The 24,673-nt window shown below is 48.0% G+C and overlaps 2 protein-coding genes across 3 annotated transcripts; one reads left to right on the top strand and one right to left on the bottom strand.

The window, feature by feature from the left end:
* Window positions 1-818: 818 nt before the first annotated feature.
* Window positions 819-4,103, bottom strand: PDZD11 (PDZ domain containing 11). 2 transcript variants are annotated; one of them, XM_086619632.1, is made up of 6 exons: window positions 4,017-4,103; window positions 3,813-3,896; window positions 3,253-3,309; window positions 2,839-2,937; window positions 2,633-2,693; window positions 819-1,819 (listed from the first exon to the last, which is right to left on the bottom strand). In XM_086619632.1, exons 1-6 carry the CDS (start codon window positions 4,101-4,103, stop codon window positions 1,785-1,787), a joined length of 423 nt encoding a protein of 140 aa, XP_086475758.1. In that variant the 3' UTR covers window positions 819-1,784. The 2 variants fall into 2 exon arrangements, with proteins under 2 accessions (XP_086475758.1, XP_086475759.1); XM_086619633.1 differs by lacking the exon at window positions 3,253-3,309.
* Window positions 4,104-4,742: 639 nt separating this feature from the next.
* KIF4A (kinesin family member 4A) lies at window positions 4,743-24,673 on the top strand. Its single transcript, XM_086619586.1, has 30 exons — window positions 4,743-4,865; window positions 4,984-5,098; window positions 5,756-5,946; window positions 6,238-6,330; window positions 7,464-7,633; window positions 7,883-7,977; window positions 8,182-8,301; window positions 9,493-9,668; window positions 10,640-10,701; window positions 11,388-11,523; window positions 11,974-12,032; window positions 12,238-12,343; window positions 13,033-13,098; window positions 13,392-13,577; window positions 14,246-14,349; window positions 14,628-14,772; window positions 15,185-15,295; window positions 16,048-16,131; window positions 16,740-16,853; window positions 17,114-17,269; window positions 17,683-17,777; window positions 18,197-18,326; window positions 19,202-19,372; window positions 19,778-19,885; window positions 20,627-20,704; window positions 20,794-20,895; window positions 21,543-21,701; window positions 23,046-23,165; window positions 23,822-23,944; window positions 24,488-24,673. The coding sequence occupies exons 1-30, from the start codon at window positions 4,743-4,745 to the stop codon at window positions 24,671-24,673; spliced, it is 3,684 nt and encodes a 1,227-aa protein (XP_086475712.1).

Consider the following 24,673-nt stretch of genomic DNA (forward strand, 5'->3'; position numbering starts at 1 on the left):
GAGAGGAGCTGTACGGTGTTTCTCGGGTGTAACCTGCTGTGCCTGCTCCAAACAGCTCGTTTGGAGACTTGCTGTTCCCCCAGAAGGGCAGGTTACCCGCGATACCTCTGCCAGCCTGCGTCCCTGGCCAGGGAGTTACCCACTGACAAACTAAAGTCGCTTCGACACTCGTGACTCTTGGCCTCTCTCCTGCGAGTTGCCCAAAAATGGGATGTTGCTGGACCTGTTGTTTTCCCAGCAGGAATCAGTGACTACCCCTGCTCATCCCTCCCACTCCAGAGGATGAAATGGACTGTGGTGGCCAGTACAAACCCCATTACTGCTTTGTCAGTTAAGGCACCCGAGACATGAATGTGTCTTGGGAAAGAATCTCCCCTTTCCTGTTAGCCCACAGCCAGCCACGGGGTCAGCGCGATGGCTGCGAAACCACCAAGTGGTTACCTGGGAGTAAGGGCAGGGAGGGCGCTGCCCCGGGCAGGACAGATCTTCCTGGAGCTCCTGCCAGGGACTGCTCCGAAGCAGGAGGTTGTGTTTGCAGTCCCCTGGGGAGGGTTCAGGGTGCCTCTTGGCCCCTCTGCAGTTGGGTCGTGTACCAAGAGCCCAACGTGTGCGCTCCGTCGCTGTGTTTTCCACCCAGCAGAGCACTGGCCTGGCACTGAGGCCAGGGACTGGCATTCCTCCCATGGGCTGCGAGGGCAGCTGGAGCTGAGCCTTGTCCCAGCTGTTCATCCAGCATTTCCTCAGGGTTGTGCTGGGGGTGGTAACAACCCTCCATAGAGACTTCCTGAGTGGGAACGAGATGAATTCTGGTTGCTAGACTCGTTTTATTATCCCAGTTATTACAGGTAAGTGGAAAACACGGCACAGAAGCCAGAGCAAGGGCTGCCCTGGTGTCATTTACAACGTGAGACGACCACATGTTTGCACCCAGATTTGCTGCTAACTACTAAGTTTCCAGCTGTGCTCCCAGTGCAGGGCACTGCAGGCTTCCTCCCTTCTCAGAGAAGGGGGGAGAAGGTTACCTCCAAGCGGGGGCAGTTCTGATGGGAGCACGGGACAGGGACAGGGCTGTGCCAAGTGAAGGAAGCTGGCTCAGTGAGTGACACCCTCGACCGTGCGCGCGCCACGCCAGAGGGAGCCTGGCCAAGCACCCGCAGCAGTTCACAAACACGCTCCCAGCATCCGGGCCCGTGTCGTGGGGTTGTTAAGCAGCAGAGGAACAAGCGTGCCTCGGCAGAGCAGTGCAGCCAGAGACCTGCACTGAGTCCCAGTGGGTTTTCCTTCATTCCCAGGCAAACCCCGTAGTGTAGAGCAGAGGTAGGACAGCGGAGAAGGAAAGAATTTCATGTCCCCAGAGAAGTGAACGGGCTGATCTCTCAGAGGACAAAGGCCATGCTCTGCTCAAGCATGCTCAGACCTCCTCAGCCTTACATCCCAACAGCCACCAGCAGAGCACTCCTTTAAATCAAGTCCTACTAGAAGAGAGGCACAGATCTTGCCGGAGAAGCTGCCCTCCGGTACCCACTTCCACACTGGCACCGTCGGCTTGTTTCAACACCCAGTTCAAGGAGTACAGACTAAAGCCCCATCCATCTTCCGGCTAAACCAGACCCTGTTGGCATCCCTCCAGGCAGGAGGCAGAGCTGGTGCCTGTGCAGCCAACAAGACACTTGTACCTCTGGTGACCGTTGAAACTTGATGTGTCATCTCACATGTTGAGGAAAAGTAGTGGAGAGGTTTTTTTGCAGGATGGCCACTCTGGAGACCCAGCAGACAGCTGCCTCCTAGTGAACAGTTCTTTCCTTCTGCCTCTGGTAATCTGGAAGGGAAAGAGAAAGCACGGCTGAAAGGGCAGGAGCGGTGGTCACGGGTGACAAGGAGGAATTAGCCAGGATGCTAAAGGAGAACGCACATTCTGTTTCCACCTAAGAAGAGGCAGTTTGCCGCCCTCTTGGGTAGCAGCTGGCTTTAAAATAGCACCTTCACACCCCAGCCAGTCACTTCAAGTTATTTCAGGGCATTTAGAACAAAACGTTTCAAGTCCTCTCTTCCCCTGCTCCATATTTTTCTTCTTTCTTCACTTTAGGGTCAGTTTCCATTTTATGAGGAATCTTTGTTTAGCTTGTCTTGACCTCTACTTATTCCCCCTTATACCTATGAACTTTATGGGTGCAGAAACCGAGAGTTAACACAATCTTGCCCCTCACTCAGAATTTAAACGTTCTCAGGGAGGGATAAAAGCCACAAGCAGTGTCCGCCATCGGCACAGGTCCACCAGCGACAGAACTAATTCCCATGTTATTCAAAGATAAGTAGTATCTTCTACAGCTCTAAAGGGAACACTTCCATCCAAGAACCATCCCAGCTTTCAGCACTGTGCTGCTAAGCCCTGCTCTACGAATTCTTCTGTGTGGGCAGCTGAAGCCAGTCCTTACTGCTCTGGCTTGGTAGCTGTCCGGGTCCCCAGGTCAAAGCCTCACGTTCTTTCTGATCTGCAGGCTGCTAACTGAACACCATCCGTGACCTTAGATTCATCACCACTAAGCTCAGGTGGGAGCACAGGGACGCGTGGCAGCCTGCTTCCCGAGGAGAAGTGCTGCTAGGTGACAACTCGGAGCTAGCGGGCACTTACTGTAGGGGAAGTAACGCACGCGCATGGTGATTTCACGGGCTGTCTTCAGGATCTCCACAGCCTGAAAGCAGAAAGAGTTGCTCAGTGACCAGGAAGGAGGAACGTTATCAGTTATACGGTGCCACCAGCTGAGCTGGCGCAGGCTGAGAGGCCAGGAGGAGATGGTGCTGTCCCTGCTCTGGCAGCAGGGCTGTGGGAGCGCTCACCTTGCTGTGCTCAATGTCCTGGAAATCCACATCGTTCACTGAGAGCACCTGGTCTCCTTCCTGCAGCCCAGCTCTGTGCGCGTCCGAGTCAGGGATCACCTGCGAAGGGAAGAGCAGAGACAGCGGCAGTGACACGCGGCACGGCCGGTGCCGCAGCTCCCCTGCCACACAGCCTCCCCAGCCAGTGCCCTCGCAGCGGGGACTGCAGTGCACCAGCAGCACTCTGTGGGCTGGGGAGAGACGGGGAAATGGCGCAGGACTGTCTGATTGCTGCTTGGTGCGTGGCAAATTACAGCTTTGGGTTCAGAGATGCACATGGGGCATGTGGCAGCCTCCCTGCACCCCCAGCTGGCTCAGCAACACCCGAGGGAACGGCGAGAACGCAGGGACGGGACGGCAGAAGGACAGACACACCTTAGAGATGAAGATCCCCAGCTGCGAGGCTTTTCCTCCCCGGATGTTGAAGCCCAGCTGTGGGAGAAACCAGCAGTGAACCGCCATCACCCCTTGGGCCTGGGACATTCCCGCTGCCAACGCGCCTCTTCCAGGCAGAGCACGGGTGCCGGTGCTGCAGCGCTCAGCGGGCACCAGTCCCCACCAGTCCCTCTCCGCTCACTTCTGCGGCGGCCTCACCTCGACCTCCTGAGGGCTCCCTGTCCTTCATCATCATCACGAGATATCGTACTTCTCCGCCTTCCCCCTCGGTGGCACGGCCCTTCCCAGGAGCCATGCCCCCACCGCATCCCTGGCTGAGGGAAGCGCCAGGAACCTGCCCGCCCTTCCCCGGCTCCCCTCGACACCCCATCTTCCCACGAGGATGCTGTCAACCGGGAATTACTATAACACCGCGCCGGGATAACGCCTGGGCAGGGCCCGCACCTCCCCGCCGAGCCCGCGGGGCCTCCGCACGGCCCCGGGACGCCGCCACCAGCGCCGGGGGGGGGGGGGGGGTGTGCCGTTAAGCGGGGTCTCACCTGCGCCCCGGGCGGCTTCTTCAGGACGATGGTGCGGGGCAGGAACTGGGTGAGCTCGTTGTTGTAGTCGGGGTGGTACAGCCTCTGCAAGGCAGCGCGGCGCCGTCAGGCGGCGGGACCCGCCGGGCCGGGCCGCGGCCCCGCCGCTCGCCCGCCCGCCCCCAGCCCAGGCTGCCGCCGCCGCCGCCGCCCCCGTCCCCTCACCTCATGCGGCGGCACCCAGGCGGGGGGACTCTCGTAGGGCGGCAGGAAAACCACCGGGAAGTCGTCGTAGGGCAGCCGGGCCTCCATGCTGCCGCGCCGCCCGACGGGACGCCTCGCCTCGCGCCCCGCCCCTCGCGCCCCGCCCCTCGCGCCCCGCCCCTCGCGCCCCGCCCCTCGCGCCCCGCCCCTCGCGCCCCGCCCCTCGCGCCCCGCCCCTCGCGCCCCGCCCCTCGCGCCCCGCCCCTCGCGCCCCGCCCCTCGCGCCCCGCCCCTCGCGCCCCGCCCCTCGCGCCCCGCCCCTCGCGCCCCGCCCCTCGCGCCCCGCCCCTCGCGCCCCGCCCCTCGCGCCCCGCCCCTCGCGCCCCGCCCCTCGCCCTGACGCGCAGCCCCGCCCCGCGGCGCGCGCTGACGCACAGCCCCGCCATTGGCGGTTGCGGCGCGCGGCCCCGGTTTGAATGTTGGCGGTTGCGGCGCCGCCATTGCCAACGGGCGGCGGGGCTTGCAGGTGGGTCCCGCCGCTGCCGGGTCGGGGCAGCACTGCGTCGCCGCTCCGCTCCCTTCCCCTCTGGTAGCGCGGCCGGCGGCTGCCGCTACCCCGCTTCGGCCGGTGGGGCCCGGTGTGCGGCAAGGCGGGGGCCGCGCGGCTCTCCGGGCCGGGCCCAGGGGCTGCTCCCGCGGGGCCTCACCTGGCTCCGCTCCCCCGCAGGGCGGCCGCGGCGGCTGGAGATGGCGAGGGAAGATGCCAAGGGCATCCCGGTGCGCGTGGCGCTGCGCTGCCGGCCGCTGGTGCCGAAGGAGACCGGCGAGGGGTGCCAGATGTGCCTGTCCTTCGTGCCGGGGGAGCCGCAGGTGAGGGAGGCCGCCCTGCGTCCCTGGGGGCCGGGCTCGGCCCGCCGCTGCGGCCCGGGGGTGGTAGGCAGGGCCCGGGGGTGGCGGGCAGCGCTGTCCGTGCTCCTCTCGTCCGCAGGTGGTCGTGGGTACCGACAAGTCCTTCACGTACGACTACGTGTTCGACCCCTCCGTGGAGCAAGAGGAAGTCTTCAACACCGCCGTGGCCCCTCTCATACGGGGCATCTTCAAAGGTCTGCGATGATGGGCTCCAAGCTCTGGTTTCAATTCCCAAGCAACTGGGAATTCAGTTCTGGGGGGTTGGTGGTGTGGAAAAACACTCCGCGCTCTTTAATTCTCTGTTCTGACTCACTTCTTTTATCTTCCCTGGAAATAAAATCCCGTGCTCTCTAGGCACTGACTCCAGCCTCTAGCAAGGAGTGCCAGATCTTACCAGTTTACAACCTGTTGTGCTCCATGGGGCTATCGAAATGACTTGTGTGTGTTCACTGGGTCGTTTTGATTCCTGACACTATTTATATAAGGCAAAATAATTTTGTCAAGAATAACACGATGAATACCACTCTCACAGAGAATGATCAGCATCCTGTACTAGAAGCTGTCATGGGTGCTACCATGGAGCTGGGATGACAGAGAACTCGCTGTAGTAAAGCAACAGAGCAGGCTTAAAAAAGAAGTGGAATATTAATTTTATCTGGTTTGGGGAGCTTTTCATTGACTCTTTTCCCTTGATGTTGCTAAGTGTGACCTGTGCATAAAGATAGCACACACTGACAGTGAAGGACAGGGCTTTTTTTGTCAGGATGCTGTTCCCAGAATGCATCTTTGTTCTGCAAAGTTTCTTCTGGTTCCCGCAAGACCGTCTGATCCGGGTGCCCTTTGTTCCCCAGGGTACAATGCCACCGTCTTAGCCTACGGACAGACGGGATCTGGGAAAACGTACTCTATGGGAGGTGCCTACACTGCCAATCAAGAGCATGAACCCAGCGTGGGGGTCATCCCTCGGGTAATCAAACTGCTGTTTAAGGAGAAGGAGCAGAGGCAGGATTGGGAATTCGTCCTCAAAGTTTCTTATCTAGAGGTGAGAGTTGTTTTGATTTTCAAACTGTTATGAAGTTATGAGTTGCAGATAAAATGGGCTTCAGTGAGGCTGCCTCCTTCACGTAACAGGTAGTTATTAAATCAAAACCTAAGACTACCTAAGGTCTTGTCAGGAATTGGATTCCGAGTCCTAGGTGTGTTTCTCTAAAGGTGTCATGGAGAGAGTGCCATGCAAATTTGCCCTGATTTCAGCATAACTGTGCATCGTTTTTTGTGTGAATTGTTCTCCTGTGAGGCTGCTAGTTCTGAACGGCTGTTCTGATGCTTTCAGATCTACAACGAGGATATTCTAGACCTGCTGTGCCCATCTCGAGAACGGTCTGCTCAAATCAGCATCCGGGAAGATCCTAAAGAAGGCATAAAGGTCTGTTGTCCTGTTAGGTGTAGGTACATAAGAGGGTGGCATGGCTAGGGACAAATGTTTTACTGAAACAACTGTCTGACTCCTTGAGCGCTGCTTTATATCGATCGAGATATTAATGATCCTCAAATTTGCCCAAAGGGTGACACCAACAGGATTAGACATTCATGACAAAGCTCTCAAAGTCCTATTCTGACTTTTTGAAGGCTGATTTAGGTGAATATCTGAGAATACTTCAGGTCACTTCACCGAACTTCCAACTCTCTTGCAATTGTACTCTTCAGTTTGGTAGGCGTAGCGTGCAGCAAAGGAATCCTGAAGGGAAACTATTCAAATGCTGAAGTCATTTTGGTAGCAGTTTCACACAGGTGTGCACCATAAAAGAAAAACTTTGTGCTGCTGCTTGCTTTGTGTGCTTGTTTGGCAGTGAAACTCCTGTCCGTCAGTTATACTCCATTCACACGGTGTGTTTGCAGTGGAGGGAGGGTTGTCAGTTGTCGTGTGTGACACCTGTAGCTTTGATCCATTAAATGTTGTGTAGTCTTGTGCTGCTCACTGTCATCTCTGAAGTACTGAGGTGCGACTCATCCGTGTGTTAGTAGTGGCACTGGGGAGACAGATCCTTTGGGGAAGGAGCACGACCAGTCCCTACTACTCAGTCCCCTCTGTCCTTTGTGTCCCTAACACCTGCCTGCCCTCCGCTCTCTTCACACAGGTATCCCTCCCCGCTTGAGCCATTTTCTCCTTCTGCCTGTGACTGGCACAGCTTTCAGTTCCCAGCTTGACCAGGGATGTCTGAGGGCAGCTATGGATTTCTCCGCGGAGTACTGAGGAGCCCTGCCTCCATCCCATAGCCTAGCTGGCTCTCAAGCAGGCACAGAGGAGCTTTGTGTGTGTAGGCAGGAGTAGGATGGAGAGGTGATATAAGTTGATGTTACTGATGGCAAGTTCATAAAAAATTTTTGCTGGGGGAATCCATACAAACCTCTGGCTTGAAGGGAGACCGATCCTGGTGAATGTGTGTTTACATAGGGACTTCACTTCATCCGTTAGAGTCTAAGACGGGATAATTTTGCTCATGTAAGTTGGGGTGAAGAGAATGGAGAGAATAGATAATGCTTTCTTCCTGGATACAGATTGTAGGGTTAACAGAAAGAGACGTCACTTGTGCCCAAGATACTGTATCCTGCCTAGAGCAAGGGAACAATTCCAGAACGGTGGCCTCCACGGCAATGAATTCCCAGTCCTCCCGGTCCCATGCCATCTTCACCATTTGCATTGACCAGAAGAAGAAAACGACAAGTAAGTGTGATCGCACAGCCACTCCTAGCAGCTGTTAGGAGTCAGACTTACTCAAAATCTCATAGTCCTGTCGTTCTCCCTTAGTCTTGGATGAGCTCAGCTGAGTTGCTCTTGAGGCAGTTCCTTCATTTGTCTGTCTCTGATACGAAGTGTATTTTTTCAGTCTAGTAGCTGAACTGTAGTAACCACTAGGCTGCTCCTTTCCTACCTGCATGTTTACTTGTGAGAGTAAAATAGTCTGTTTCTGCCACAGGAACAGCAGTTTTCACTCCAAGCTACACCTGGTTGATCTGGCTGGCTCTGAGAGACAAAAGAAGACCAAGGCTGAGGGAGACAGACTAAAAGAAGGTCTGTAGGAGAAAGACTGGTATAGCTTGGGTCTCTTCTTGCTGTTGAGTTAATAAATTGAGTCCTTGTCAGGAGAAGCAAAGCAGTTCTTTAATTAACCTTTGTAATGTGCCTTTTTAACCTTAAATTTTCTTAAAAGGATGGGAAATGACCAATTGCTAGCTGTTGAGAAAGCTCTACTCACTGTCTTCTCTTTGTGTGCAGGCATCAACATAAACAGGGGTCTCCTCTGCCTGGGGAATGTAATCAGTGCTCTTGGTGACGAAAATAAGAAGGGTGGTTTTGTCCCCTACAGAGACTCAAAGCTAACGAGACTGCTGCAAGGTAAGAGGCAAGAGATGATAAAGCCTAAATCTGCAGATGCACCTTAAATAACAGCCATACAACTCCAGCTCAAGGTGGTAGCTGCTGCTGCCAAAGGGATTGGTTTTACTGATTTAGTTCCTCTTCTCACTGAAGCTAGACCTTTTCTGTACTCTTCATTTTTAGGTTACAAATGCACTGGGACTCACTTGTGAGTTCCTATGTGATGGGAGGAAACTAGACAAATCCAGTGCATTGCTGGGGGAGGGAGAAGGAAGATGAGAAGTTAAGGCTGGAAGCAGAGATCTGTTATTATACCCTGATTACAGCTGCTTACTGCAGGATGTCACAACCAGGATGAAGCTCAGGCTGTCTGTGCCTTCACTGTGTGCATCACGTTTGTTTTGTTTTCTCAGCCTGAACATCTGGTCTTTGTGGTGCCTGTTTTCCAACAGTTGTGACACCTTTTTAATACATTTCATCTAAATTAGACTTTAGTGTAGACATAGCTGTAGTAATGCAATTTCCTGGGATTTTTTTTTTGGTAGTTAAATAATTTGGTACAAAAAGTTAGGCTCTTCAGAATTTTCCATATCTGAAAATATCTAATAAAAGGAAACTGGATTATGTAGAGCTGGATGTGGGAGCCTTTTTTTTTCTGATCAAAAGTTTTCTGTAGCCAATATTGGTGTAAAGCTAAAGGATAAAATGCCACGCAGCTTGAGGATCTGAACAAAATGTGTTCTTAGCCAATAATTCTTTAAAGTGGAAGACAGTGTGAATTCTGGGGTCTGGATATCCATGGAGGTATTGAGAATTACTGTGTGGGAGAAGGGAGGGGAAGACCTGAAAGAACTATGCTGGAAATTGCATACGGAAATTATGGTAATTACAGCCACTGCTCAACAGGACAACCAGATTACTGGGGTTCTGATGTGAAATCATCAGTGCTTAGAGCTGAGACATAATTTTGGGACTCTGGCTTTCAAAAAAAGCTCCTTGGGATAGTGTAGTACTGACTGGGGCAGAGGACAAAGTAGATAGATGCCAGTGGCACACAACTACAGCTACGACTTTCTACTGTCTGTATTACAGCTAGATGTTTTCTAGTATGGAGCTGCACTCGTGGGGTCTCATATCTTAGTGATGATATCTTACTTGTCATCCCTGCTCTCTCTCAAAGCATTGATTATGCCTTCTTTTCCCTCTTAGATTCTCTGGGTGGTAACAGCCACACTCTCATGATTGCCTGTGTAAGCCCAGCGGATTCCAATCTGGAAGAAACTCTGAATACTTTGCGTTATGCTGACAGAGCAAGAAAAATAAAAAATAAACCAATTGTCAACCTTGATCCTCAGGCGGCTGAGTTGCATAATCTGAAGCAGCAGGTACTGAGTGCTTTCTTCTTGTGAGAGAAGTAGATCTGTCCTTTTGGTACTAAGATCAGTAAGCAGTGAGCAAAGGCATAGGATGCTTACCTACACAAAACACACAAAAGATTTCATGAGATGCCTGTGTAAGTGCTGTAAAGAGAATGCATCAATATTTATTGTAATTGTACAGCAACTGTTCAATGCCACAGAAAAATGGTACCATTAGTGTGATTTACGTTTCTCTTCCACTGAACGAATCATCACATGCACATTAAGCTACAGGCAAAAATAGAAACACGGTGATGACATCATTGCTGACATCACCTGCACAGAGTGGGAAGTGACGAATGTTCCTGTGTGGTCATCTGCAGAGGGAAATAAGTTGCATAAACTAGAATGGGTTAAACCCAAAGCTAGAAGAGCCCAAGGGCTTGTCTACTGATGAGAGTTAACCAGGCTTGCTGGGCTTGCTTGACACTGGGTGTGAGAGTCTTTCCTGCCACATCTCCAAAGAAAAACTCAGTAATCTTGTTCCACAGTGAAGCAAGTGGTTTTGTTTACTGCATGGGAGTGTTCACAAGACCCTAGTGAATGTTTATTAACATACTGTAAATTCAAGTAGCTTAGGAAGGCAAGTGATCTGACCCATCTCCTGGGAAAGGCACCAACAGACCGTTGGTTCAGCAGCGTGGGAGACCTGCCCTTTGGATCAGCGAGGTCTCTGGCACCCTGCACAGAACAGTATGTCAGCTGGGGGTGACTTAACATGCTCTGATCTGAGCATTCCTGATGAAGATAAGGTAGCTTTTTTTTAGGAGTAAATGACTTGAAATTCTGTAGCAACATGGTTCCTTTCCACAGGCGGTGGTAAAAAGGCAATTGTGGAGTGGGTAACTTCATAAGACTAAGGATCTTAATAGTGTTCCTTCAACCATCTAGTTACTATTTGGGAGAGATTTACAAGTAGTAATTGTTTGTCTTTCTAGGTTCAACAGCTACAGGTGCTACTGCTGCAGGCCCATGGAGGGACCCTCCCAGTGTCTCTCAAGTAAGATTTGTAGATTAATGCTTGATTTAACTGATGGCCATCACACACCAGCAAAGACTCTAGATTTCCTTTGCTCCAGACAGTGCTGCGGAGTGAGGGCAGAGCAAACTGGTTGCTTTCTAATAGGATCTGGAGAACCTTTTTCTCCTTTTGCTCTTTTCGTCATGCCTACTGAAGTTCCATGCATGTATGGGTCATTTAGTTTTGTAGCAAACCCCTTCAGACTGCAAAAATCAGTTGTAGGATATGAGAGAAGCTAGGCAATGTCTCCTAAGTATCTGTTTCTCAAACCCATCCATCCCTCTTTTCATCCTCACACCTCTACCTTTAAATGTAGGGCACCTCCATCTCCATTGTTCTTAAAGGCACAAATGCAGGGAGGAGTTGGAATGTGTAGGTGTTATCTTCTGAGGATGTTTCAAACCCAAGTAGGTGCAGTTCCCAGACTTGCCGTTGGTTAAACAGCATTACTGTTTCAAAAGGGTGTTTTCTCTTGCAATTGTCTGCTTTTGGTGTACTGTATTGCTTAAGTTTTATAATTCAGATGAGACTTCCAGTTATTTCTGTTCATTGGCTACAACCTATATTTATTGTAAGTTATTTAGGAAACTTGGAGGTAATTCCAGTGCTGTTACCAACCTCTGGCAAAGTCATGTTCACAAGCAAACTGGTCCTTAATGTTTCAGTAGTATGGCACCTTCAGAGAATCTTCAGTCCCTGATGGAGAAGAACCAGTCGCTGATGGAGGAGAACCAAAAGCTGAGCCGAGGGCTGAGTGAGGCTGCTGGTCAGACAGCACAGATGCTGGAGAGGATCATTCTGGTAAGGTTCAGTTACCCAGGAAGAGCTTTAAGTTGCATGATTTCCCCCTTTTAGCTGAACAGTAATCAATAGTAGCTCCTGTACTAATGGCAGGGTAGGAATCTCTCTTCAGTGCTTGTTTCACATTTATTTCAAACCTCTAGCCATCAGTCAGAACCAAAAGTCTTTCAGAGCTTGTCAGAGCCTGTAGATCTGATGGCTTCAGTGGGGAAAAGTAGACCCGAATCTTTCAGCTTTTCTGTTCCTTTAATATATTAAATACCAGCGTTTGCACATGTGCTCCCTCTTCCCCACCCCACTCTGCTTTGTTTTGATTCACTGCACTGTATTTTCCTGTGAAAAAGGATGTTAAGTCTAAACTAGTGGCGATGATCATGCAAGATCTTTGTTATCTTTCAGCTAATTTATCTTGCTCTTCCTACAATTCAGTATAATTCTGACTTCTCTTAGACAGAACAGGAAAATGAGAAGATGAACGCCAAACTAGAACAACTTCAGCAACATGCTGTGTAAGTCTGTTTCCACACTCTATCGTGCTGAGGAAATGTCTTTCAGTATTAAGTGTTTTTGCTGGGATAAACTGGATAGAGTCAATTAGTGTTTGCTCATCCAGAACTCATTTGCATGTTGAGTGGGGAAAGTTGTTCCTTACTGACCTGTGACACAAACGTGCCATTTAATACTCATGGACTTATTCCCATGTCTGCATTGCAGATGCAAACTTGATCTGCAGAAGCTGGTAGAGACTGTAGAAGATGAAGAACTAAAAGAGAATGTGGAGGTGATACGCAATCTGCAGCAAGTGTTGGCTCAGTTGCAGGTAAGACTGAATCCAGGGAGAGAAGAGGATGTGCCAAGTGAGTTCACTAATGGAATTTAGGGTGCTGCTGAGCAGCAGGTTCCACTCTGTAGAAGCTTTGCTTAAGGAGACCAGAAGTTACAAGTACTAAATGGCTCTTGGTATCCACTTCAAAACAAGCTGTCCTGCTGTGCTGTTAATGCTGCAGAAAGGCCACTTATGCTTGAGTGGTTGCACGTGGTGGGGGAAAGTGTCCATAAAAGAATCTGATAGCAGGAGATTAGCGTGGATTTACAATCCGAAAGTTGGAAGGAGAGTTGTAAATTTGGTAGTTTTAACAAGCAACCCAAACTGCAGAGACCTGAAACTGTTCAATAGAAGCTGCCAAATCTTTGTCTAATTAAGGAACTTTTCTGTTCTCCCTCACTAAACGTGCCCCCTGTTCTCAGACTCCTTATTCTTGCGAGGAGCTGGCTGACAGTGCTGGCGTTCAGGGAAGACTAGAAAGAATGCCTTGTCCAGCTCGTCTGGGAGGAGTATCCTCACTTTACGAAGGGAGGAAGACAATGGCATCCTCTTTCCAGAGACAGCTTTCTGGCTGGAGGAGAATAACATGATGCTTTGTCATTTATAGGCCAACAGACTGTTATTAGCTTCATTTTACTTCATCTTTCACTTTTTACCAAAATTTTCTTCTTTGTCCTATATAGAGTGAAAATGCTGCTCCAACAGAAGCTACTGCAGAGATGGCAAACTCTGAACAGGATGCTGCAGCTGTAAGTGAGAGTTGCCCAGCAGTGCAGACCCTAACAGGGGCATGTTTTCATCCTCTCATAGCTCTTAGCTGTGTTCTTAGGCTACTTTTCTAATCCAGATGTTTGGTAAATAATGTGTCGCTTCTGTATGTGTTGCCTTTCCATGACCTTATTTGCTCAGTAACCCGTTCTCATTTTTGAGTATCTACTTTTTTTACGTAAAAAATGAATTTGAAGTGTTCTGTGAGAACTGTGATCACATAGTTAAAGAGCTTTCAACTGGCCTCTCCAGCTCATTGCTGTGTCTTCTCCAGGAAGCAGAAATGGGTCAGGATACCAAGAGATCCTCGGATGACTTCACCACTCAACATGCCCTCCGTCAAGCACAGATGTCCAAAGAGCTGCTTGAATTGAATAAAGCCCTGACTCTGAAAGAGGCACTTGCCAAAAAGATGACACAGAATGATAGTCAGCTGGAGCCCATTCAGTCCCAATACCAGGTAAACTCTTCCAAAATAGTTCTTGTAAGGATACGTTCAGTTTACTTTTCCCAATTAGTGCAGTCCCTCTGTGCTGAGGAGAGAAGGGAGGAGAAAATCTGTCCTCATGTTCTTAATTGGGTCTATCTGTTTCCTTAAGCTGAGTCACTGCCCCCTCGGGCATGGGGGGAGTTAACTACAGGTGCCAGTGGAGAAGGTGGGGGGATGACCATGCCCAGCTGTCTACAAATAACTGTGCTACCAGAAGACAGCCTTTTCCCTGAAATGAGCTATCAGCCACTAGGTGTTCTATGTGGAATGGGCTTCTCTGCTTTTTACTCAGAGATTTGCTTGGCTGCACCAACCCAAAATGCAAGTACTTCATTGTTAACTCTGATAGTACAGCCAGCTGATCTGGCTTCCCCTGCTCTCTAGCTGTGCTGGGGTCTCCCATCTCTCACATTGTTCAGATGTAACTTTTAGCTCGTCACAATGGTTCTGTGGACTGACCAAGTTTTCGGTGTATGGAGGACGAGCCCTTCTGGCACTCGTGCTGCTTTTAGACAAGGTGGTCTATGGCTAATTGGAGAGGAACATGGTTTCTCAAGACCTCCTGTCTTAAAGCTTTGTCTCTAAGTGGAGTTTCAAGGGTTTTTTATTTGGAAGCTTACTACTCTTGTACTTTCTAGACTAATATCAAGGATCTGGAATTGGAGGTCAGCAGTTTGCAAAAAGAAAAGGAGGAGCTGATCCTTGCTCTGCACATGGCTAAGAAGGATGTCAACCAAGCCAAGTAAGAGCGACTGCGCAAGCAGTGAGGTTTATAGCACTGAAAATTGTGTTAATGCACCTGTAAAAATTCATCATCTTGCATGAAGATAAGAGCTTTTACAAATAGCTGAAGTATCCCTTTACATGCCATGTGAATTGCAGAGAAGTCTGATAGGATCAATGGGAAAGATGATGATACACAATTGCTTTGTTTTTCTTAAGGTGTCTCTGAAGTCAGAGAACACTGGTTTGAGAGTAACAGTAATTAGGGGCTGTTTTTAAAGTGTGATTTCTTTACAGACTGAGTGAACGGCGTCGGAAAAGACTTCAGGAGTTGGAAGGGCAAATTAATGAGCTGAAGAAAAAGCTGAATGAGCAGTCAAAGCTCTTAAAGCTGAAGGAATCCACGGAACGCACTGTCACCAAACTCCACCAGGAGATCAGGGTAACTAACCCTAACATGCAGTTCTCAAGCAGCTGCCAGGCAGAAGGCACTTTCTGTTTTGTTAGACTGGGACACCAGGTTTTGGCAAGACTCTTCTGGCTACGTGACCACCGTTGCTGGTGTAATACAATAGGCAGGTGGCTCTTGAAACTTGGAGGAATAAAAAGTCCAGAATGTCTTCTGGTTATTCTGATAATTTATTGCCTCAGTCAGTTCACTTGACTTCTCTTTGATTTCCATGTGTGTACCGTGCAGGTGCTTGTCTTCCCTTTATGCCTTAAAAACCGAACTCCTGGTTTTAGCACTTTGAGCGTGTCCTTAGGCACCTGACAGGCACACTAGGGGAATGCAGGTTGAAACTACCCAGAATGCAAGCACTGGACAGTTCTTCCAGCCATCTCTTATTTTTCAGGAAATGAAAAACCAAAGGGTACAGCTGATGCGCCGAATGAAAGACGACGCTGAGAAATTCAGGCAATGGAAACAACAGAAAGACAAGGAAGTGATCCAGCTGAAAGAACGGGTGAGCCAACACTGAGCCCCCAAACTGTACCTCCCTCCAAAGAGTGAAGCAGATCATTAAAGTGTTTGCTGCAAGGCTTTGTTTAACCAGCAAGCATCTGAAAAACACCTGGGGAACGCTTGGAAGATAACATGAGTTCATATGGTTGCCACCTTTCACCAGTTGTCGTAAACGGACTCGCTTGCTTGTGTCTGGAGATCTTAAAGCTATCAACAAGTGATTCAGCTCTAAAGCAGAAGGCAAAAATATTTATTATTTTAAAGTATTTAAAGTTGTAGGGTTTGGCCACAGAATGGGAGATATTTAAACTTTCAAAAGAATATTGAACCTGCAGGTAAACAGACTTGTTAATGAAATCCAGCTGTTTGTAGGACTCAAGTGTAATGGAGAGCAAACATCTGTACCTCTTGAGTTCTGATCTAACAGGAATTCTTACTGTAACCAGTTTACTCCTCAATGCTTTGGGACACTAAGCCTTAAACCTCTGGTTTGCAGTCTCCTACAACCTTCAAGCTCTTAAATCTTTTTGATGCAAAGTGTGGAGCCACTTCAAGCCTAACAGCCATATGTTCTCGGAGTCACTGCATGGCTTAAACTTGTAATGATCAGTGAAATCATTATCATGAAGCACTTGCATCACAGAACAGCAAACTTAATTATTCTCTTCCAAGAAGCATGAAACTGGCCATAGATATTAATGTGATGTGATTTTTTTTTTTTCCCCCATCTGTCTTAACATTATTTCTCTGCAGGATCGCAAGAGACAATATGAGCTGCTTAAGCTAGAACGAGATTTCCAGAAGCAGGCCAACGTACTTCGGCGCAAAACAGAAGAGGTAAGGAGCCAATGGCTGCTAGAAACTCCTGACCAATTCCCAAAGGTCTGCAAAGTGCAGTTGGAGGCTGTAATAGGATACGTGGAAACGTCTGTAAAGTAATTTGAAGGTCTGGAAATAGGTGTTTTTCTCTCTGTGGAGAAATACCATGCTTCTGTCTTGTGGCCTTTGAGGGATTCTAGCTAAATCTGCTCCTTAAAGGCTGAATTACCCTTTGAGCATCATCAGGCTGCTTTAGCAAATCTGTTACAGATACCCAAGCTAGAGAGTATAAAATGAGCTGGAGTGGTGGATGTGCTAGATTGCAGTTCAAAATTCTTTCAGGATGTCTGTATAGAAGAAATGCATCTTGAAACCATCATTTTGGATGCTTGCTTCTACCTTTTAGCCTAGAAGCAGGTTCTCTTTAAGCTGGGAATCTTAGCAAAGGAAATAAAGTCAAGGACTCCAGTCTTCAGTTAATTCTAAAGTCGTTCTGGTTTTATCAACCTTACACCCTCTTCTCGTTGCCTCAATGTCTGGCTTTCATTGTGAATGCCCCATGTCTTCAACTGTTGCAGATTGGGTGAAGGAGCTACTGTTCACCTTCTGTGTGAAATGTCTTACAGGCAGCAGCTGCCAACAAGCGCCTAAAGGATGCTCTGCAGAAACAGCGAGAGGCTGCGGATAAACGGAAGGAAAGTCAGAATCGAGGAATGGAAGGAGTTGCTGCACGAGTGAAAGTGAGTGACAACACGTTGTGCATTCCAGCAAACAATGGGCAAACTTGGCTTTGTTAACTCAGGTGCTGCTGGGGTTGATGGCTGGAGAGCAGAGAGGAGGAATGTCGTGGACAAGGAACACAGTTACATGTTGAGGGAGGCAATGTGATTATTCAATTTATCTGTGAAGGCGTTTCAGCGAAGGATTGACCTGAACTTGAGACTACACTGAACCACTATACTGGTTTTTGGTTTTTGATGTCTTTTTTTTTTCCCTCCAGAGCTGGCTTGCAAACGAAGTAGAGGTTCTCGTTAGCACTGAAGAGGCTCGACGGCACCTCGCAGACCTTCTGGAGGACAGAAAGATCTTGGCACAAGAACTCCTTCAGCTTAAAGAGAAGAAAGAGGCTGGGGAAAACCCACCTCTCAAGCTCCGGGTAAGAGAGGGAAAATGCCACTTTCCCTTCCCACATCTCTGGCTGTTCAGCAAGTACTGTCATTTAGTCACTCCTATCTGATCTTTTCCCTCAGAAGATAGGGATGGAGATGGTTCCCTTTCTGGAAGAAAGGGTTAATGTTGCTACTGTCCTCTGGCATGTCAGGGAACAGAGTTGCTGAAGGAACTTGTGACTTAATGCAATGCACCTGATGGATGTGAGAGGATCACACCCCTTATCAAAGACTTTATGCTTTTCGGGGAGGAGCAATGGAATTTAAGCTATGGAGAGGTCCTTGGAGGCTTTTATAATAATATGGCTTCTCTTTGCTGAAAAGTCTGGAATTGAAAGCCCAGTCTTGCATGCATTTCTTCACCTATTGCTCACTTCTGTTCATTGCTGTGATTGTTTAGAGACGCACCTACTGCCTCACAGATCTGCAGGCATCAGAGATGGACCTTTCCATATCAAAGCAGATAGAAAGCCTGGAAACTGAGATGGAGCTCAGGTAAGGCAGTACAACAAAGCTGACTTGCACAGCCTTGCCTCCTTTTTTTTTTTGGTGCTTTTTTTCCTCATCTCTATCTACAACTCTTCTGTGAAGCAGAAGAGAAAGTAGAATAACTTACACACTGACACTAAAACTTCTGAAATTAGGCCATGTAGTTTTCCTTTAACTTTTCTGGCATGTGGGGACATGAAGACACTATTCAGTTGCTAAGATTGCCTTTTCTTAGCTGTTTGTGAGCGTCTCTGTATGAGGGAAACGCTGCACTTTTAATTGGAAGTGTGGAGGGGATGAGAAACTCCCTGAGTATAGCATTGCAGGCTCCAGCTGCCACTGTTTTATCTAATATCCTGGTAACAGTAATTCTAGCCCAGACTTTCTCCTGTGTTGTGCCCTCAAACACATGCATTCTTCCCCAGGAGTGCCCAGATAGCAGATCTACAGCAGAAACTCTTAGACGCAGACAACGGAGACCGTGTGAAACAGCGTTGGGACAGTATTGCAACAATTCTAGAGGCTAAATGTGGTTTGAAATATCTCCTTGGAGAGGTAATTTCTGAATTTTCCTGTTTTATCACTAAAAACAAAGGCTCTAAGTGCTTAGCCAGGAATGAAAGGGAGTGGCAAACAGGCTGATAGCAGAGATGAATTGAAGTGAAGCACTGTTGTACTGGATGAGGCTTATTTCCCTCACAACTTCTGATTAAAATATTCTCCTGTACTATAGATAACTTTGGGGAGTGAAATCCAAAAAGAACAGGGAAGAGGGGAAAAAAGTATAGACACAGGTCCGGAGATATCAGCTATAATTGTGCTTATGGAAGGCTTGCATGGGAAAAGTAAAAGGGAAGAGACAAATTTCAGAAGTGGAAGAGATGAGAAAGTATCTAAAACTACTTGCTGAACAAGTAGGTGATCTGCAAACAAACAAGGGGACTGCTCTCGGAGGCCAGAGTAGAAGCAGTGGAATGGATCTTGTGATGGGAGAAGCTTGAACAAGACTAGGGGTAGGAGAGAGTAGGAATTGGGTTAATGTGGAATCAAGGAATGAGCAACTGAATGGCAGAATCGTGTATCGGTCCCTGGTGCCTGGTAATTAAAAGCAAAGAGTGAAGGAGCTAATATGAGATCACTCATTTTTGGGGTCCCCCGATACTCAGATTTATAGTGCTGCAGGAAAGGAGATTAATCTAGAACTGTTAACAAAACTTCCTGATATCTGTTTTGCACTTCCATACAGGCTGTCAGATGTCCAACTGAATGTCTTGTCCTGCCTCCTTGTTGCTGATGGCCAGTCCAGTTTTAGGATGGTTGGAAGTTGGGCAGAAATGCGTTACCTTCAGCCTGAAGCATGTCTGCCCCAACAGACATTAGGAAACATGGAAGTCATTGACCCAAGCAATCATCTTGCTTTTCTCTTTCAGCTGGTCTCCTCAAAAGTGCAGGAAAGCAAGTTGGAGAGCAGCCTTCAGCAGAGTAAAGCCAACTGTTCAGACATACAGAAGATGCTGACTGAAGAGCGAAACCACTTAACAGAGATGGAGGCTGAGTTCCAAAATCAGCTTTTGGTGCAGGAACAACACCACCAGGAGAAGGTAAAACATAAGCGATGAAAATCTTGAGAGCTTCTGTGTCTTGGGACTCTATCCCTGAGCAGATCTGGAAATCAAAGGCAAAGGGGATGTGCTGAAACTAGTCTGTTGCTGTATTATCTGGTCAAGATTTGTTAGGCTCTTCCAGGATAGCTAGCAAACACCTGAGAAATCTCCCTGTTCATCTTCTGTCCTATGCAAGTTGTTTTATTCAGTAGCTTTTCACAATGCTTTAAGTGAGAAGGTTACACCTGAGCACAAGATAACTTTTGAAGTAGATAAAAGCAGAATCATGCTGGAAGTGGCAGAAAGAATCTTTCTGAAATTGTCACAGCCTTTGCCTGAGCTGCCAGACATCTCTTTAGGAACTGATGCCTATTTGCCTCTGCTATATTAACTTGGTTTTAGGTTCTGTACCTGCTCAGCCAGTTTCAGCAAAAAGAAGCAGCAGAGAAGAAACTGGAAGATTCCGTAAGCGAGCAGGAGAAACAGCTACAAGAGCGACTCAAGTTCCAGGTAGAGTGTCTGTGGCTTGTGGTGGGGTGTGCTCATTAGGGCTACCCATTACTTGGAACAGTGGCTTTGGAGTGAGGAAGACACAGAAGGATTGAGAACGTTTCTGTTTGTAGCTGAGGTTGCTCCACTCGGTTGGCCGCAGGGAATAGTCGTTATGCAGGTTTGAATTACCCTGGGTTTTTTCTTTTATTTGTCGTCTTCTATTAAATAAATGTAAATGCAGCAATGAGACCTACTGCAATCTGACCAGCTCATGTGAACTTCCATGCTTAGAACACCTTTAGGATCCTCAACAGCCATTGCTAATCCTTTGCTGAGCACAGCTCCACTATGCTGTCAGCAGCAGAGGAATTTTACCTCCATCATATAAAAAAGCTGCACCTTGTCTTGCTGAGAGAATTAAATGGTGTTGCAAACTCCTGTGGAAGGACATGTTTTGTGATGCATTAAACCAAAATCAGCCCTAGGTGCACCTAATTGGGAGATAAGCCTTAGAAATGGAGAGAGGTTTAGTTCTATGGTCACTCTGACAGGGTCACATTCTGTCTTATTGACAGTTATGCCTAAACCAAGGTAGTAGCACCCATGGTTTTCCTGATCTAGAAGCCAGAGCTGATCTCCTCTTGGAGAATACAAACGCTCTGGTATTGCAAGAAAGATCCAAATAAAATAATCTGTCCTGAGCAACTGCTTGTGCTACCTCCACATAAGCCTGCAGATTTCATCTTGTCTTGCAAACAGGAAGAAGAGCTGGAGAAAATGAGGGAGATCTGTGAGAAGAACCAGGAACTTCTCCAGGAAAATGACACTCTTAAACAGGTAGAGATCTGTACAGACATAAACCACAAGAGCTTCTTGTCAGCTTTGCAAAACACATTAACCCAACTGCCTTTTGTCCCTCCTAACAGAAACTGCTGCTCCTTCAAGTTGCCAGTGGGCAGAAGATCCGGCACATTCAGCAAACGTCATCCGAGTCCCCAGATTCTTCTTTTGATTATATTCCACCCAAAGTAAGTGTTCTGCATACCACTTTCATGCTTGTATTGTACCTGGATTCTTTTTAAATGTTACTATTAGCTGTTTATAATCTTGCTTTCTCTCCCAACTTGCTTTTACATGGCATCTTTTTCTGCTTGTTAAAGGAGACAGTCCTTAAGGTTCGTGTTTTCAGAATACTTCTGAAACTAGCTTGCACTAGTGTTTAGGTCTCCAAAAAAAAAAAAATTAACCACCAAACCTGTTTCCTCAGTCTGACTCTGTATCCTCTGTAGTAATCCAGTTGTTTTCTCTAGTACTTCCAGTCTCTGAATTGTGGAGCAAGGCACCTGTTGTAGAAAACTCAGTCATTGCCTTGAGCCAAATCTTAGTGCTGGGAGGGATAAATGATCTAAAACTGCTTTGCCAAGACTGTGACACGAATCTGTTGATTTTCCAAGGATTTATCAACTGCATATTTTTATAAGCTCTAGCGGTTTAAATTGACTGATTGAATTTTTAATACCAGACAACTTGATCTTGTCTCCTCCCTAACCTGACATTGTTCTTGGCTGTCTGAGAGGAATGGGGTTATGGTGGCCTGACTCTGAAATGCCTTAATAAAATGCAAACCTGTTGTTACTACTTCTGGGGCCTCAACCTTTGTGATTTCTGTGTGTAGCCAAAGACTCGCCGGCAAACAACAGCAAAACCCCGTGCAGCAACCCCAGAAATGGATGTGGAAGAGCTGTTCTCTGACTCGGGGGAGTCTGGAGCGGAGACGGATGCAGACTGGGTTCCAGTAAAAGCTGTCAAAGGAGCAAAGAAAAGCATGACAGGGGTAAGATCCAGTTACCTTTGACTTATTGCCTGTAAGGGAATCACTTGCCTGTATCTCTACAGGATAGTATGTGTACAGAGAAACAAATTGTAGTGTCTCCACTGTTGTTCTGAGCAGCCTTATTATGACAGTGCTGTTGGTACTGGTTATTTATCATATTCTGACAGAAGGAGCAGAAGTTGCCTGTAGTCAGCAGCACCTTCCTAAAGAGCTTTTCACCAGACAGGTCATCTTCTGCTGTGAGACACATGCTCTGTCCTGCTACCTGTGGCTCAGCTGGCCTGTATGTTTCGAACAGCAATAAAATAACGAGCCCTTAAGAGCTCCTTTATTCCTTCACAGAGCCTATTTTAGGGGAGGGAAAAAAAGAGATGACCTGGCAAGTATCCCTGTGTACTGTTCCCACTGTGGTGTGCTGCAGCTCTTAGTCCTGACAGAAGCCTCAGCTTCCATCTTCTGGTTGTATCAGTCTGCTGGGCTGGAAGCTTCAGCCTGCTGCTCAGTTAATTGTTGATGGGATGGAGGAGATGATTGGAGTGTGTGGAGCATGAGTCACTGTGAACCAAAGAGCCTCTTCAGACTCGAGTTGCTGTGAAGCTAGACCTTGGAGAGACATGTTCTTCTTCCCCTGTCACAAAGGGGTAAATTATTGCATGTGTCACTGTAGAGTGACTGTGAGAATGTCAGCAGTTACCACCGACAAGCTCATGAATTAGAAGGTCTGGCTTTAGCTCCTTTCACTGGAGCTTGCCAACCTGGTTAAGTTCGGAACTACAGCACTACCAGTGGTCTGGTTTTTGGGGAGCTCTTTTGGGCCATACTGCAGGAAGGAGGGTTTGTGCTTGACACACGGCTCTTCTGAGTTCACTTAGCTCAGTGGAACTCCAGTTACTTGAGTTACTGGCCCAGAACTGTAGTTGGAGCAGCTGGTCTGTGCACTCTGCTTCACGTACCCAGACTAGCAGAGAGATCCATGGCTCTAATATGCCATGAAGTAGCTAAACTGGGTCGCTTCCATCTGGGACCCTGGGTACAGTCACTCAGCTTTGCCTCTTGGTGCATAAATGTTAGCTTGTGTGACACGGAAACGAGCAGCCTCTTGAGTAACTTGAGGGACTGAAGATGCTTATCTGGGGGTGCTGAAGCAAGAGATGGCTCTGTAGGCAGAAAGACCTTGTTTCTTTTCCTGGGATGCAGGACTGACAGTGAAACAATAAAAGGCTTGTGGCAGCTTGGGGGTGGTACTGTCCTTTAGATTGTGCCAAGTGTTGGCAGCTGTGTCAATCTAGATGCAGTCTAAGAAACACAGAAGCTCTTGCTGCACAGAACTCTTCTCTTCCTCAGTGCTCCTGCAAGGGCCGCTGCGGGAACAGGCAGTGTGGCTGCAGGAAGCAGAAGGTGGGCTGCACCGAAGGCTGCAGCTGTGACTCTGCGAGATGCAGAAACAGAGACGCCGGCGTTCCCGTGAGTAGTGCCATGTCCAGGCTCTGCTGTGTGTTTGAGCAGAGCTGGGTGAACGAGGAAGGGGTTGTGCTGTTGGTGTGCTCATGTGCACCTTTCTGAAACGTTTGTAAAGGTCACAGTAATTCAGTGTTTATCTGTGGTAGCTGAGTACAAAGTTTTTCACTGCAGTATCAGGTACTTGCACGAAACATGGAAATCTGGGAGATGTCACACAGATTTACCTACTGCCAGGCAAACGTTTTAAGTCTTTTGTGCTTAGCAAATAAAAGTTGTATCTTTGGCCTCAGATGGCACAAAAGCTTAACTCATTTTCAGATTTATTTTTATTTTTACTTTTTTAAGAATGGAAGGGATAATTTGGGGAGGGGGTTGTAGCATCATGAAGCCACTGATGTTCATTAGAACTCTTGCTAGAAATGTCTGCCTCACTCTTGGATCTCAGAGATTTGAAGCAGAGACCTCCCATAGCAATTCCTTAGTTATTGACTATTTTATGAAACCAGTTGCCTGACAGAGGCAACTGGCATCCTGTACTATGAACTATTTCGCAGCCAGAGAGAAAGGTGGCTTAGGGACTCCTTGTATTTCTTCAGCTGTTGGTGGGGAAGGAAGGGATGGATATTGTAGAAGTGCTTCTAAATAGTACTGCCCTTCAGGATGCCACGCTGTGTGAGGACCGAACAAAGGACTCTGAAGGTTCCTTCAAACTCGAAGACCCCACCGAAGTGATTGCAGGAGAGACCTTCTTCCAGCCCGTGTGTGTCACACCAACTACAAAGGTACTGCTCAAAGCTGTGAGGCAGAGCAGTGGTTCTGAGTGTGTGCACACCTTGTTCATGGCTAGGGATGGGGGTTAAAGAGGGGAAAAAACACCCTGAAAACTCTGAACAGTCTACAACTGTCAAGCCAGCTTGCATTTCAGTTTTAGTCTGATGAATTTTTCGGTTTTCGTATTAAAACTTTGCCATGCAGGCTTGTCATGCTTTCCTGCTGTACCAGCAATAAAAGAGAAATTGGTAATTGAGGAGCTTCTAGGAGAAAATCCTATCTTTCAACATCTGAACTTACTGTTCTTAAGCCAGTACTTTGACGTGGCAGCTGTAGTTTTGCCTCAGCTAAAGAAAGTCACTTGTCCCATGTGTACCCTCTGTAGACTGTTCCAAATGCTGTCTCTTCCTGCTTAGACCACAAATTTGTCCTTAGAATTTTGACTTGAGTAAAGAAATTAAGCAATTTTTGATGCTGGCCTGGCAACTTCTGTATGTGCTGGCTTCTTCAGGGCAGTGACCAACTCCAACTTGTCTTCCTTGCTTTTCTGATAGGTCCTGAAAGACATCACAGACCAAGATGTGTTCATGAAGAAGCCCAGCAGTGCTGCTTCCCTGCTCGTGAGAGATGAGGAGTCCCAAGAGAACCAGATACCATTTGTCAAGAGGAAGAAGCGAATCCTGAGCAGCAGCACCAGCTTCTTCTCGGGTTGCACTCCCATTAAAGAGGAGCTCCACTGA

This window comes from Tauraco erythrolophus, chromosome 13, assembly GCF_009769465.1.
Source record: "Tauraco erythrolophus isolate bTauEry1 chromosome 13, bTauEry1.pri, whole genome shotgun sequence".
Lineage (NCBI taxonomy): Eukaryota > Metazoa > Chordata > Aves > Musophagiformes > Musophagidae > Tauraco > Tauraco erythrolophus.